Below are 12,838 nucleotides of genomic sequence, written 5' to 3' on the forward strand. Positions count from 1 at the left end.
TCATCTCGGCGGGGAAACCTACACGCGAGAAAATCCCGATCAAGGCGTCCGCCACCGTGGCCGACCTAAGGGAAGACAGTGCTACCGCCTCTGGGTAACGGGTGGCATAGTCCACGACCGTTAAGATGTAGCGCTTGCCAGAACTGCTAGGAAGGGGAAGGGGACCAATTATATCCACTGCCACTCTCTGGAAGGGCTCTGTGATCACGGGCAGTGGCTGCAAAGGAGCTTTGCGGGGTCCTCCAGCCTTCCTAACCCTCTGGCAAGTGGTACACGATCGGCAGTACTTCGTTATGTCCGTTCCCATCGTGGGCCAGTAAAAATGGTTCTGAACACGTTTGTGGGTCTTTCTGATACCCAAATGTCCTGCAAGTGGAATGTCGTGGGCTGCTTTGAGCACCTGTGCCCGAAATTCCCTAGGGAGTACCAGCTGTCTCGTGTTCTCATCTTTTGTAGGCTGTACAGCTTCACAGTACAGTCGGTCGTTCTCCCAATAGATTTTATATGGAGTGCCCTCACCTGGAGGCTGGCCAGCTCGGGCCCTAAGTGCCTCCAGACTAGGGTCACCCTTTAAGGCCTGCACGAATGCAGCGCCACCGGTCTCCTCCAGCTGACCAGTGACGTATGAGGTCAGCTGTGGAGAGTTACCTTCAATGCTGGGGTCAGAGGTGGGTGGAGGGACGGCTGGTTCTGTCCCCGCAGCCCCATCTGAGCCCAGGTTACTGGCGACACTGGAAGCGTCTACCAGCGCAGTGACACAATCATCATCATCATCACATGAAAAGGTCTTTCTCGCATTGTTATCCACCTGAGGGTCAGAATCGCCCGAGGGGGTCCCTTCGGTCGGTTCTGAGTTCAGGCGGCTGGCCATAGAACGTGTAATGGCCAGAACAGGTACAGCATCATTTATATCACCATTGCTAACACTAACACACGCATTCGGATCAACAATGACAGGTGCAGAAGTAGGCAAAGGACATTCGGTTGCTTGTACATTTAAATCTGATACCTCCCTAGGTGCGTTAGGGACAGTAGAAATAGCAGGCAAAGTGTCCCCGTCTCCCTGTTTCCCCCCAGGGCTGTACAGTACCTGGTTTTGGTCAGGGAGTCCTGCTTGGGCCTCCTGCGCGCTTGCAGGGTATTCGTAATGGGAAACAAGGGTGCCCAAATCAGTGCCAAGCACTGTGGCAACGGGAATATCATCCAGGACCCCAACAACCCGCTTTTGCCGTCCCATTCCCCAATCAATGGTGACTTGGGCTTGGGCCACATGAGTGCGAGTGCCCCCAACTCCGGTCAGAGCGAGGTACTTTCCTGGAAGGATATCCTTCTCCGTAACAAGATGTGAACGGACCAAGGTTACATCTGCACCGGTATCACGGAACCCGATGACAGTCTGGCCGTTCACAGTGACAGGCTGGTGATTCTGGGATCCGCGGTGCACCTCGGGTCCTCCGACCAGCAATACAGCAGACGAGGTAGGTGAGGAAGCGTTGGCCCCCTTAGGGCTTGGCGTCGTCGCGGTGCTAGGAGGTTGGGCCGGCTTCCCTGCGTAACAGGTTTGCTTGGTGTGACCGGGCCTGCGACACAGCTCACACCAGGGCCTGGTTGTCTCACGGTTCACAGGGCCAGTGGGCCTGCCTTCTCTCCAGTTCTGGGACATGGCTCTGTCCTGGTTGGGTACTGGAGTTTTGCGGCTGTCAGGTACCAGGGGTTTGCGGATGTCTGATACCACCGGCCTGCGGATGTCCGTCATCACAGGTTTGCGAAGGTCCGGTACCCGGGTTGCGACAAACATGTCTGCCAGCTCAGCAGCTTCTTTCACAGACTGGGGCTTGCGCTCCAGCACAAACTGTCTCACATCTGTAGGGCATATCGCAAGGAGTTGGTCATGGATCATCAAATCCTCAAGGGTAGCATAAGTCTTTTCTTTAAGAATTCTAGTCCATTGGCGGAATGTGGTGCATAAGCGGCTAGCCACATCCGCGTAAGAGTCTGTGGATCCTTTCAGGATGGCACGGAACTTTCTCCGGTAAACCTCAGGGGTTAACTGGAACTTAGCAATTATGGCATCCTTGATAGTCTGATAATCGCAATCTTGGTCTGTGGGTAGTTCCGCAAAAGCATCCAGCGCTTTACCAGTCAGCTGAGGCGTCAGGTGTAGAGCCCACTGATCCTCAGGGATGCAGAACTGGCGGCACGCTCTCTCAAACGAGCGTAAATATAAATCAATGTCCCCGTTTTTCTCCATAACCGGAAACCTTGCTTTGGGGACCCCGGGTAGAGGAATGCCTCCTGCAGCAGGAGTGTTAGGAGAGGCAGACCTCTCGGCCTGTCTCACTTGGGCCAGTTCTAGTGCACGCTGGTGCTGCAGCACTTCTCTCTGAAGCTGGAACTGCCGCTCCTCTCTTTGCTGCTGTTGCTGTATCTCCAGGTAAAAACGTAAATCCGCGCCAGTCAGGCCTGGCATCAACTGCTGGCTCATAGGGCCCAAGGCAGTGAAGTTCAGTCCAGAGCTGCTTGTTCCTTGCTGAGGGTTAGCAGGAGCTGTGGACATAGCGTAATCCAGGGTATCCACATCACCCGGAGCTAAAGTAGCAACATCAGCACTCCCATAGCTGGCGATGCTGGGTGACGTTGAACGAAGGGGCAGCGAAGCCTCCCGCACGGGATTGGAATCCTCCATCGCTTGGCCGTCTCTCTCCGTCAAAGCTTTGATCAGCTGTGATCGATTTTTGTTCAGAATGGCAATGCCTTGCGACTCACACACGGCTTGTAAGTCGGCGACAGACCAACTTAGGTAATTTGGAACTGAATCAGACATTCAGAAAAGAAGAGAAAAAGAATAGGATATAGCAAGGAAAAGGTGGAAAATGTAAACCAATCTATTCCTATCAATGTGTACCGTTTTGCACCCGGAACTCAAGTTCCGCAGGACAGGATACTAAGTAACCACTGTCCTATTGTTATGATTGCGCAAAAAGCTGCACTTGTCAGTTCTTTGTGCTCTGATCTCCCAAAAGCTGACTTCTGCCTGGTTTTGGGTTCTGCTATCCCACTAGCTGCCAACAATGCGACGACCACCCGCCAATCCCGTCGTACTATGCCACAGTTGCCATACAGGTCTCGTCAACTAGAGACTCCTGGAGGCGAATCCACTGTGAGCACAGAAGACGTGTAAGATTGGTTGGTGGGCCCAGAAAGGATGCAATCACGATTGTATGTACAATCGGTAAAAATAAAATTACTGATTTCACGCTGGAAATCAAATTAATTTGCTGCCACCACTCTTCGTATTGAATCGGGGCGAAGAGACCCCGGCTAGCTAATCCTAAAGGGACGAAACGGTTATTTGCAACCTAGCTAGTACATTAACAATTTATAAAAATAAAACAATTTGGTAGTATGTCTTCTGAGGACAGAGTTCTTAGCATAGATCAGGTCATCAAGTAACAAGGGCAAAACTGGAACGATGAAATCGTTAGTTTTTATTCTAAAACTACACACAAAAATATATATATTAAAGCTGACAGATAAATATACCTGCCAGGTGAACAGATTGGTTTGGATAGAAATAGGTAAGAGGTGGAAGGGAATAGAATGTCTGTAAGTTCAGAATTACCGTGGTAGTGTCCAGTAATAGGCAAAGTCTTTGAAATAATAATCCAAGATGGTGGGGTGCCCGTGTCCCTGCGGGCGGTCGAGATGTTAGACGACGTCAGATGGTAGATGAAGGACGCAGGACCTCAGTGTGTCACTGTTTTTACCTACTCTGAAGCGGGGAGTGGTTATGACACGTTCAGGTCCAGCCTTGGGTAATTGGAACAGGGGCAGTCCTTTGCCCCATAGGGAGAAAACCTGGCAGCATCTTTGCTTTGCCCATTTCTCCATATCCCGTAAGTCCAATCAAGAAATATAGTAGATATTGATAATCAGTACAATTTTACGCATCATCTGATAACAAATACGACTAGAAGATAATACAGGGTGCCCGAGAACCTTTATATCTCAGAGCGGGAATCTCTGATTTGTCCGCGGGTTTCCTAGAAGGTGGGTTAGGAGAACCAAAACCATCTCTGAAAAGATGGTTCCTTTCCCATTTCCATAACCCATGAAATATTAGGAAAATATGGGAAAAATATGAAGCTTATGGATTGGAGGTGACTTTCAGGTCATTTTCCCTCCTGGACCAGCCAGCTGTGTGATAAGGATCTGTCCTTTTCTTCTGAAGCTCGCTGCCCAGGCTAAAGGTGTGAGACCCCTGCTGGTATTGGAGACACTATGGCTGCAGAGAGACAGTTTTTTATGAGGTTCTGTCAAGAGAATACCAGATTGATGGCTACTCAACCTGGCATGGGGCAGGAAGATTCTTTGGCAAGAAGGTGCTAATTGTACCTCTGATCTGTGAGTTACTCCTTTAGTGAAAGAGAAGATTCTTAGTGAAGGCTCTTTTGTCTTTGTGATTGAGAAATATGGCGCATTTGTGATTTCCTAGTATCGCTGTGGATCGCAAAGCGTCACAACTATATAATGCTTTCACTGCACCCAGGAAGGGGCCACACAAACCCATTGTTTGAAGCACAGAGAAGGCAAAAGACCAGTTAATACGGTCAATGCCTTCTCAACATCTAGGGTGACTGACCAGCACTGCTCCCAATCCCGACCTCTCAACGTGGTCAACTATGTTCATAACCCTCTGTGTGTTACCAATTATTTGTCTGCCTCTGATAAATCCAGATTGGTCACAATCTATTAGCGAAGATAGATTGTGCATTACATGGGTGGCTAAAGCTTTGTCATAGATTTTTAGGTCTGTATTTAGTAAGGAAATGGGCCTAAAGTTTTGCGGAGTGTCTGGTGATTTCCCTGGCTTCGGAATGGTAACTATAACTGCTGAGAGCATCTCAGATGGGAAGGAGCCGCTAGAAAACCCTTTCTGCAATGCGTCCTGCATGAAGGGCAGGAGGATATCTATAAAGGTCTTATAATAACCATTAGAGAGACCATCAAAGAGGGGTACTCAATAGTTCTAATTGTTCAGCTGAGGTATGTAGAAGGTTGAGACTACTCAGGAAGGTCCTAATGTCTGCCGAGGAATTGTGGGGGCGGGGGGGGGGGGGGTCTGGGGAGGGGTTTAAATTATAAAGAGAAGAATAGTATTCCATAAAGCTATCAGCTATACCCTGGGGATCCATAATCATAATGTTATCTTTAGAGGATCGTATGTATGGAATCCTAGACTTAATCCTCTGAGATTTCACCAGCTGAGCCAACAGTCTACCCTCTTTATTATTCTGAGAGTAGTATCTAGCTTTAACCTTTTGTAGGTTTTGTTCATATCTATAAAGGAGGCAATCTTTAAGTTGAAGTCTGAGGTCCTTTAAATGATCTGAGAATACAGGGGTGGGTTTATTTTTATTCTCCATATCCTTAATAGAAGCCAATAGCTCTGAAATTCTTTTATCTCTGGCTTTCTTTGCAGTATGGCTCAGTTTAATAAAAAAAAAAGAACTTTAATGAACGCCTTATGGGCGGTCCACAATATTAACGGACAAGATACTGAACCCACATTATATTGGAAGTACTCACGTGGGGCGGCCTCAAGGTCAGCTTTATACAGTTGCAAGAAAAAGTATGTGAACCCTGTGGAATGATATGGTTTTCTGCACAAATTGGTCATAAAATATGATCTGATCTTCATCTACCGTATTTTTCGCCCTATAAGACACACCGGCCTATAAGGCGAACCTAGGCTTTTGAGGAGGAAAATAAGCAAAAAAATATTTTTACCCAAAAGGTGTGCTTTTTGGTGGGTTTTGAATTAATGGTGGTCTGTGCATGTCACTATTATGGGGGATCTGTGGATGGCACTGTTATGGGGGATCTGTGGATGGCACTGTTATGGGGGATCTGTGGATGGCACTGTTATGGGGGATCTGTGGATGGCACTGTTATGGGGGATCTGTGGATGGCACTGTTATGGGGGATCTGTGGATGGCACTGTTATGGGGGATCTGTGGATGACACTGTTATGGGGGATCTGTGGATGACACTTATGTGGGATCTGTGGATGACACTGTTATGTGGGATCTGTGGATGGTGCTGTTATGGGGGATCTGTGGATGGCGCTGTTATGGGGGATCTGTGGATGGCGCTGTTATGGGGGATCTGTGGATGGCACTGTTATGGAGGGGATCTGTGGATGACACTGCTATACGTCATCCACAGATCCCCCTCATAACAGTGTACCCCAAAATACACCTCCCCTCTGCTCACGGAATTATTTATAAACATGATTCCTTATCCTGTTATTAAGGTTAACTAACGCTGCGCTCTCCCATGTTCCCCTGTATCCCCACAGCACTTACGAACAAGCTTCCATAGCAGGCAGAGCGGACGGCAGCAGTAACGTCACTCACTGACGTTGCACCGCACGCCTGCTCCGCCTGACGTCAGTGAGTGACATTACTGCTGCCGTCCGCTCTGCCTGCTATTGAAGCTTGTTCGTTAGTACTGTGGGGATACAGGGGAACAGGGGAGAGCGCAGCTAGGGGAACCTAATAACAGGATAAGGAATCATGTTTTTAAATACTGCGGTGAGCGGCGGGGCCCGATGTAAGAGTACAGTGACTGCACCGGGTCCCGCCCCTAGTTCCGGACTTCAGCCCCTCCTCTCTCCCGGCTCATACATCGCAGTTTGCGATGCTGCAGCGTCGCAGACTGCGATGTAAAATGGAAGCATTCGCCCCATAAGACGCAGGGGCATTTTCCCCCCACCGAAAAATACGGTAAGTCACAACAATAGACAATCACAGTCTGCTTAAACTAATAACACACAAAGAATTAAACCATGTTTTTATTGAACACACCATGTAAACATTCACAGTGAAGGTGGAAAAGTATGTGAACCCTTTGATTTAGTAACTGGTTGAACCGCCTTTGGCAGCAATAACTTCAACCAAACGTTTCTTGCAGTTGCAGATCAGACGTGCACAACAGTCAGGAGTAATTCTTGACCATTCCACTTTACAGCAATATTCTTGGGATGTCTGGTGTGAATTGCTTTCTTGAGATCATGCCACAGCATCTCAATCAGGTTGAGGTCAGGACTCTGACTGGGCCACTCCAGAAGGTGTATTTTTTTCTGTTTCTTCTATATGAGATTCTTCTCGATCGAGATTCTTCTCGATCGAGATTCTTCTCGATCGAGATTCTTCTCGATCGAGATTCTTCTCGATCGAGATTCTTCGATGCACAAAATATCACCTTTGAGATCTAGGGCCTCCTGCCATAGAAAGGCTCATTTAGGAGAGTTGTTAAGACCTCTGACATTAAGAGAGATGATCTTAAGAATCATTGGAAAAGTAAAGAAAGCTTAACCGGATATATTCCAGTATTGCACAGAAGATATTTCGAGCCTCCCCAGGGATAGAGCCATCCCCGCAATATATTGAGGATTCATGCAGCTGAGAGTGAAGAAAAGCAAAATGAAAAACAAAAAGAGAAGAGCAAAGAAAAAGCATACAGAACCAAAATATGCAATAATGATTAGGCAACGCAAATAGCTGCTGTAGAATTTTGTGTCCACACTGAGTTGCCAAGGCACATAACTTAACTTCTGAACTTCTCAGGCCACAAAAACCCAAATGAAGTATCACATGGTCTTCAGTGCTTGGTGCCTCTTCCAGATTCCACCACACACCAATCTTGAAGAACATGTTGAGGATCTTTGGGAGTCCCTTTCTGGAGGTTCACAATGTTGATGTTCCAGAAGGATAGGAGGGCCTTCCCTGATTCCACAGAGCTGATGGCATGTAGGATTCTATCTTTGTTGATCAGTAGCTTAACTGGGAACCCCCAGTGGTAAGCGATTTTATGCTCAAGTAAGGCTAGTGTAATTGGAGCCAACTGACGGCGTTGTTTTAATGTGATGGCAGATAAATCGGCAAACAGCTTGATATGTTGGAATGGAGCCGGGAGAGTCCCCTTCTTTCTGGACGCCTCTAGGACTTGCTCTTTTATATGAAAGAAGTGGATCCTTGCAAGGATATCTCTTGGGATTGTAGTGGGAAGATGGCTTGGTCTTAGCACCCTATGAGCCCTGTCAATAACCATCTCTTGAGCAGACAGGGAAGGCAAAAGGGCCTGGAAGAGTGAACAGAGATATTGTTTGTTATTAAGGATGTCCTCCGGAATGCCCCGGAATTTGATATTGTTCCTGCAGGATCTGTCCTCAAGGTCATTGATTTTAGCTTCAATTTCTCTAGATCCTCAGAGAGGTCACTGTGAGCATCAACTAGATTATTGTGAGAGGATTTAAATTCTCCCATCTTTTTTTCTATATGGGAAACTCTGGGTAGTAATCCCTGTATGGTAGATTTGATTGGGCCTAGCCAGGACTGTAAGTCCGCATGGAGCGATTTGCTCACGTCCAAAAGCATATCTTTAATCAGGGTGCCCGGTTCTGAGGGGGTGAAGTGCTCTCTCACCATCTGAGGAGACGCCGAGGGGGCTCCTGGGGGCTTGTGGATAACAAAGATGGCGTCTGCCAAGTGGATGAGCCCTCTGCAGGGCCAGGGCCTTGTCCTTCCGGACACTGTTTGCCTTGTTTAGGAGGCCTCCGTTTCCTCCCCTCTGTAGCTGGCGGAGATGAGGGCACCTCAGGGCTCTGCTCTGCATCCAGAACCGCTGCCGGGGAGATTGCACGTGGAAATGCATTGTTCGGCGGGGAAGCTGAGCCATTAGAGCCTTGCAGGGATGCAGGGGAGGGAAGGCCTGACTCCTCTCTCTTTCCCGGTGAAAATAAAAGTCCAAAAACAATTTTTTATATTTCAGTTGCATGCTTAAAGGGGTTTTCCAAGATTTTAGTACTAATGACCTATCCTCAGTATAGGTCATCAGTATCTAATGGGTGGGGTCCGACACCTGGGACCCCTGCCGATCAGCTGTTCAAGAAGGCAGCGCAATACCAAGCACAGCCACTATACAATTTACGAAATAAGCTGCGAGAAAGCCACAGTGCTCACAGGACTGCTGGTATCTTCACAAACAGCTGGTCTGTAGGGGTCCTGAGTGTCAGATCCCCACTGATCAGATACTGATGACCTATGCTGAGGATAGATCATCAGTAGTAAATGTCGGAAAACCCTTTTAAGTTGAAATCCATCCAGTAAACTTGCTTTCTTTATGTTTCTAAAGTGCATGCTACCATAGTAACTCATTATATGAACAGTGCTTTTGGTAATTTCATCAATTTATTTTTATCAATTCACTACCTGGGAAGCTAACAAGATTGCCAGTACTTTATACTAAAATTGCTCTCTTTTTACTGAACATTCTCAATATGTAACCTTAGGTCAATCGCTGCAAAAATATACATTACTTAAAAAAAATAGAAAACAGTAAATATTGAAAAATATATGGATGGAAGTTAAGAAATACTCACAATGATCAGTGGCTATAGTTTCAGCAACACTTGGCATTTCATCAATAAGTTTTCCAAGAAAGTTAAGTATTGGTAGGTATAATCTCATGCTAGTTACCGCTGATAACTAAAAAAAGGAAACAAAGCTTGTCACCTGTCGGTCTAAGGACACTTTCACACTAGCGGCAAGAAATAACCCCATTTAGGAAAACACACCCCTTAAGGTATTTATTAAGGAGAGTAGTGATTATTTTGACTCCACGGGTGTTTTGTAAAAATGAATGTACAACAAACAGACAGTGAAAATAGCTTTCTGAGGAACATACGTTTATTTATTTATACAGGATACAGGGGCTGTGTGAGGGCTTATTTTGTGGGATAAGTAGCCATTATCATCAGTACCATTAGATCACTTTGCTTTTGGGGAAACAGGATAAAGAAAAGGCAGTAACTCTGCCATTGCTTTTTGGGTTTTGTTATTAAGGCTTACAATATATTTTTACTTTTTATTTTTTCATCTCAACTTTTTAGGATCTGATCCCTTTTACAATGCAGCACAATATATTTTATTGTACTGCATTGGAACTATCAGTTTTAGGCCACATGCACACGACCGTGGTGTGTTTTGCGGTCCGCAAATCGCAGATCTGCAAAACACAGATGGCGTCTGAGCGCGTTCCGCAATTTGCGGAACGGCACAGACAGCCTTCAATATAAATGCCTATTCTTGTCCGCAAAGTGCGGACAAGAATAGGACATGTTATATTTTTATTTATTTTTTGCGAGGCCACGGAACGGAGCAAGAGATGTGGACAGCACACGGAGTGCTGACCGCATCTTTTGCGGCTCCATTGAAGTGAATGGGTCCGCATATGAGCCGCCAAAACGGCGGCTCGTATGCGGACCAAAAAAATGGACGTGTGCATGAGGCCTTACACTGACAGTTCACCTATAAGATCCAGCCTGGAGGCTGAGCCTCATAGGCCTCTGCTGGCAGGACCCGAGGCCTTTCTAAGGCTTTGGGCTGCCATACCAACTATAAGCAACGTGTAATCACATTGTGGGGAGCTGATAGGTTGAAACAGGGAGCCCCCTTCCTTTATAAACTGCTTAGATGTGGCTGGTCAACATTGACAGTAGCATCTAAGGAGTTAATCCACCAGTTACTGACAGCCGGGGCCCTGGTACTGATGGAGTAAGCACAGTTTCTGTGCTCGCTCAGTCAGTGCACCATACATATATAGAAGGAGTTCACTTCCCTATGCACAGTACGTATATGAACACTTTCAGAAATCATTTTCTGTGAACACAGTCCACAAATGCAAATTGAAGCTGTATGATGCAAAGAAGAAGCCATTTGTCAACACGATTCAGAAACTCTGTTGTCTTCTCGGGGCCACAGTTCATTTAAAATTGACAGAGGTAAAATTAAAAACTACACTGTGGACAGAGGATTCAAAATCTTAAACTCTTTTTTGAAAACCATGGATGCCGTATTGTGTGGACTCAAGAGGAGAGTGTTATCACTGCACAGTTCAAAAGCCTGCATCTCTGATGGAATGAGATTTTAGTGGCTAAAATCTGCCACTAATCTTTAACTGACTCACGTTCATTTTCAGCTGCTAAATCCACAACCAAAACTCAGTTTTCCCACTGACTTGAATATCTTAAAGTGAATGTTAAAAATTTCACCTTGTGCACACAGTGTAAAATAGTAGAGGGGTTTTTCAGTAGCTGATTTGAAAAATACTTTAGAAGTGACACGTTATTTCTTGGAAGCAGATTTGATTGTGAATTTCATAGACGTCAAAGGGGGAACAAAGAAACCGCATCCAAGTACTCTTCAAATACTCTTGTAAAAACTCTAAAACCTCCACAAAATTAGAAATCTGATGCTAATTTACCACTCACCTGCTGCAGATTTTTCTGCCGCTGATTTTACCGTGTGAACTTAGCCTCAGGGAAGGCCTTGCATATTTCAGCAAGACAATGCTAAACCACATACTGCATCCATCTTCGCAGAAGAGTCCAGGTGATGAATGGGCAGTTGAAGCTGGTAAGAGAAGGGCACCAGAAGGGCAGTTGAAGCTGGTACGGTGGCACGAGCAGTAGTGACCCCGTCGCAGCCACCGCAAAGACGTGCCCGTAGAGCCCCTAGAATCCCTGAGGTGCTGGCAAACCCTGATTGGCAGTCCCCAACTTCAGCCGCACCTGTAGTTTTCCCTTTCACTGCCCAGTCTGGAGTTCGGGTTGAGACAGCTCAGATCAGTTCGGCCCTGGGATTTTTTGAGCTGTTCTTGACTGCGGAGCTCTTGGACTTAGTCGTGGCCGAAACAAATCGGTATGCCACACAATTTATATCCGCCAACCCGGGAAACTCTTATGACCAGTCCAAGTTTCCGAAATTAAAACTTTTCTGGGCCTTCTCCTCAACATGGGTCTAACTAAAAAGCATGAATTGCGGTCATATTGGTCCACGAACCCAATTAATCACATGCCCATGTTCTCTGCTATGTCCAGGACACGATTTGAGACCATCCTGCGTTTCCTGCACTTTAGTGATAACAGCACCTCCCGTCCCAGAGGCCACCCTGCTTTTGACCGGCTCCACAAAATTCGGCCCCTCAGACCATTTCAACCTGAAATTTGCAGATTTGTATACCCCTGAGCAAAACATCTGCGTAGACGAGTCCCTGATACATTTTACCGGGCGCCTTGGCTTCAAACAATACATCCCAAGCAAGCGCGCCCGATATGGGGTCAAATTGTATAAGCTCTGTGAAAGGGCCACAGGCTATACCCACAAATTTCGGATCTATGAGGGAAAAGATCAGACCCTGGAGCTGACTACCTGGGGAGCACTGGGACTTGGTGTCACCCTTATTCGGCAAGGGGTACCATCTTTATGTGGAAATTTTTACACAAGTGTGGCCCACTTTAGGCATTTGTTTCTAGAACGGATTGGCGCCTGTGGCACCGCGCAAACTAGTCGCGCGGTCTTCTCCCAACGGCTCGTTACCACCCGTCTTGCAAGGGGGCAGAGGGCCGCACTGTGTAACGAAGAACTGCTCGCGGTGAAATGGAGAGACAAGTGTGACGTTTACATGCTCTCCTCCATTCACGCAGACACGACAATCCAAATTGAGCGAGCAACCCGTGTCATTGAAAAGCCCCTCTCCGTCCACGACTATAACCTTCACATGGGAGGGGTGGACTTCAATGACCAGATGTTGGCTCCGTATTTAGTGTCCCGCAGAATCAGGCGCTGGTATAAGAAGGTGTCTGTATATTTAATTCAATTGGCTCTGTATAATAGTTTTGTTCTCTACAGTAAGGCTGGGAGAACTGGATCCTTCCTCAAATTTCAGCAAGAGATCATCGCGAACCTCCTGTACCCAGGAGGTTCCGTGGCCC

General features: G+C 46.8%; 1 protein-coding gene across 1 annotated transcript in view; it reads right to left on the reverse strand.

Annotated features, from left to right (window-relative positions):
* The window catches only part of MEI1 (meiotic double-stranded break formation protein 1), a 502,988-nt gene that overhangs the window by 398,339 nt on the left and 91,811 nt on the right, over nt 1-12,838 (reverse strand). Inside the window, exon 5 of the mRNA XM_044301444.1 lies at nt 9,446-9,551. Within this exon, the coding sequence (XP_044157379.1) occupies nt 9,446-9,551 (106 nt within the window). The remainder of the gene's footprint in view (nt 1-9,445; nt 9,552-12,838) is intronic.

This window comes from Bufo gargarizans, chromosome 7, assembly GCF_014858855.1.
Source record: "Bufo gargarizans isolate SCDJY-AF-19 chromosome 7, ASM1485885v1, whole genome shotgun sequence".
Taxonomy (NCBI): domain Eukaryota; kingdom Metazoa; phylum Chordata; class Amphibia; order Anura; family Bufonidae; genus Bufo; species Bufo gargarizans.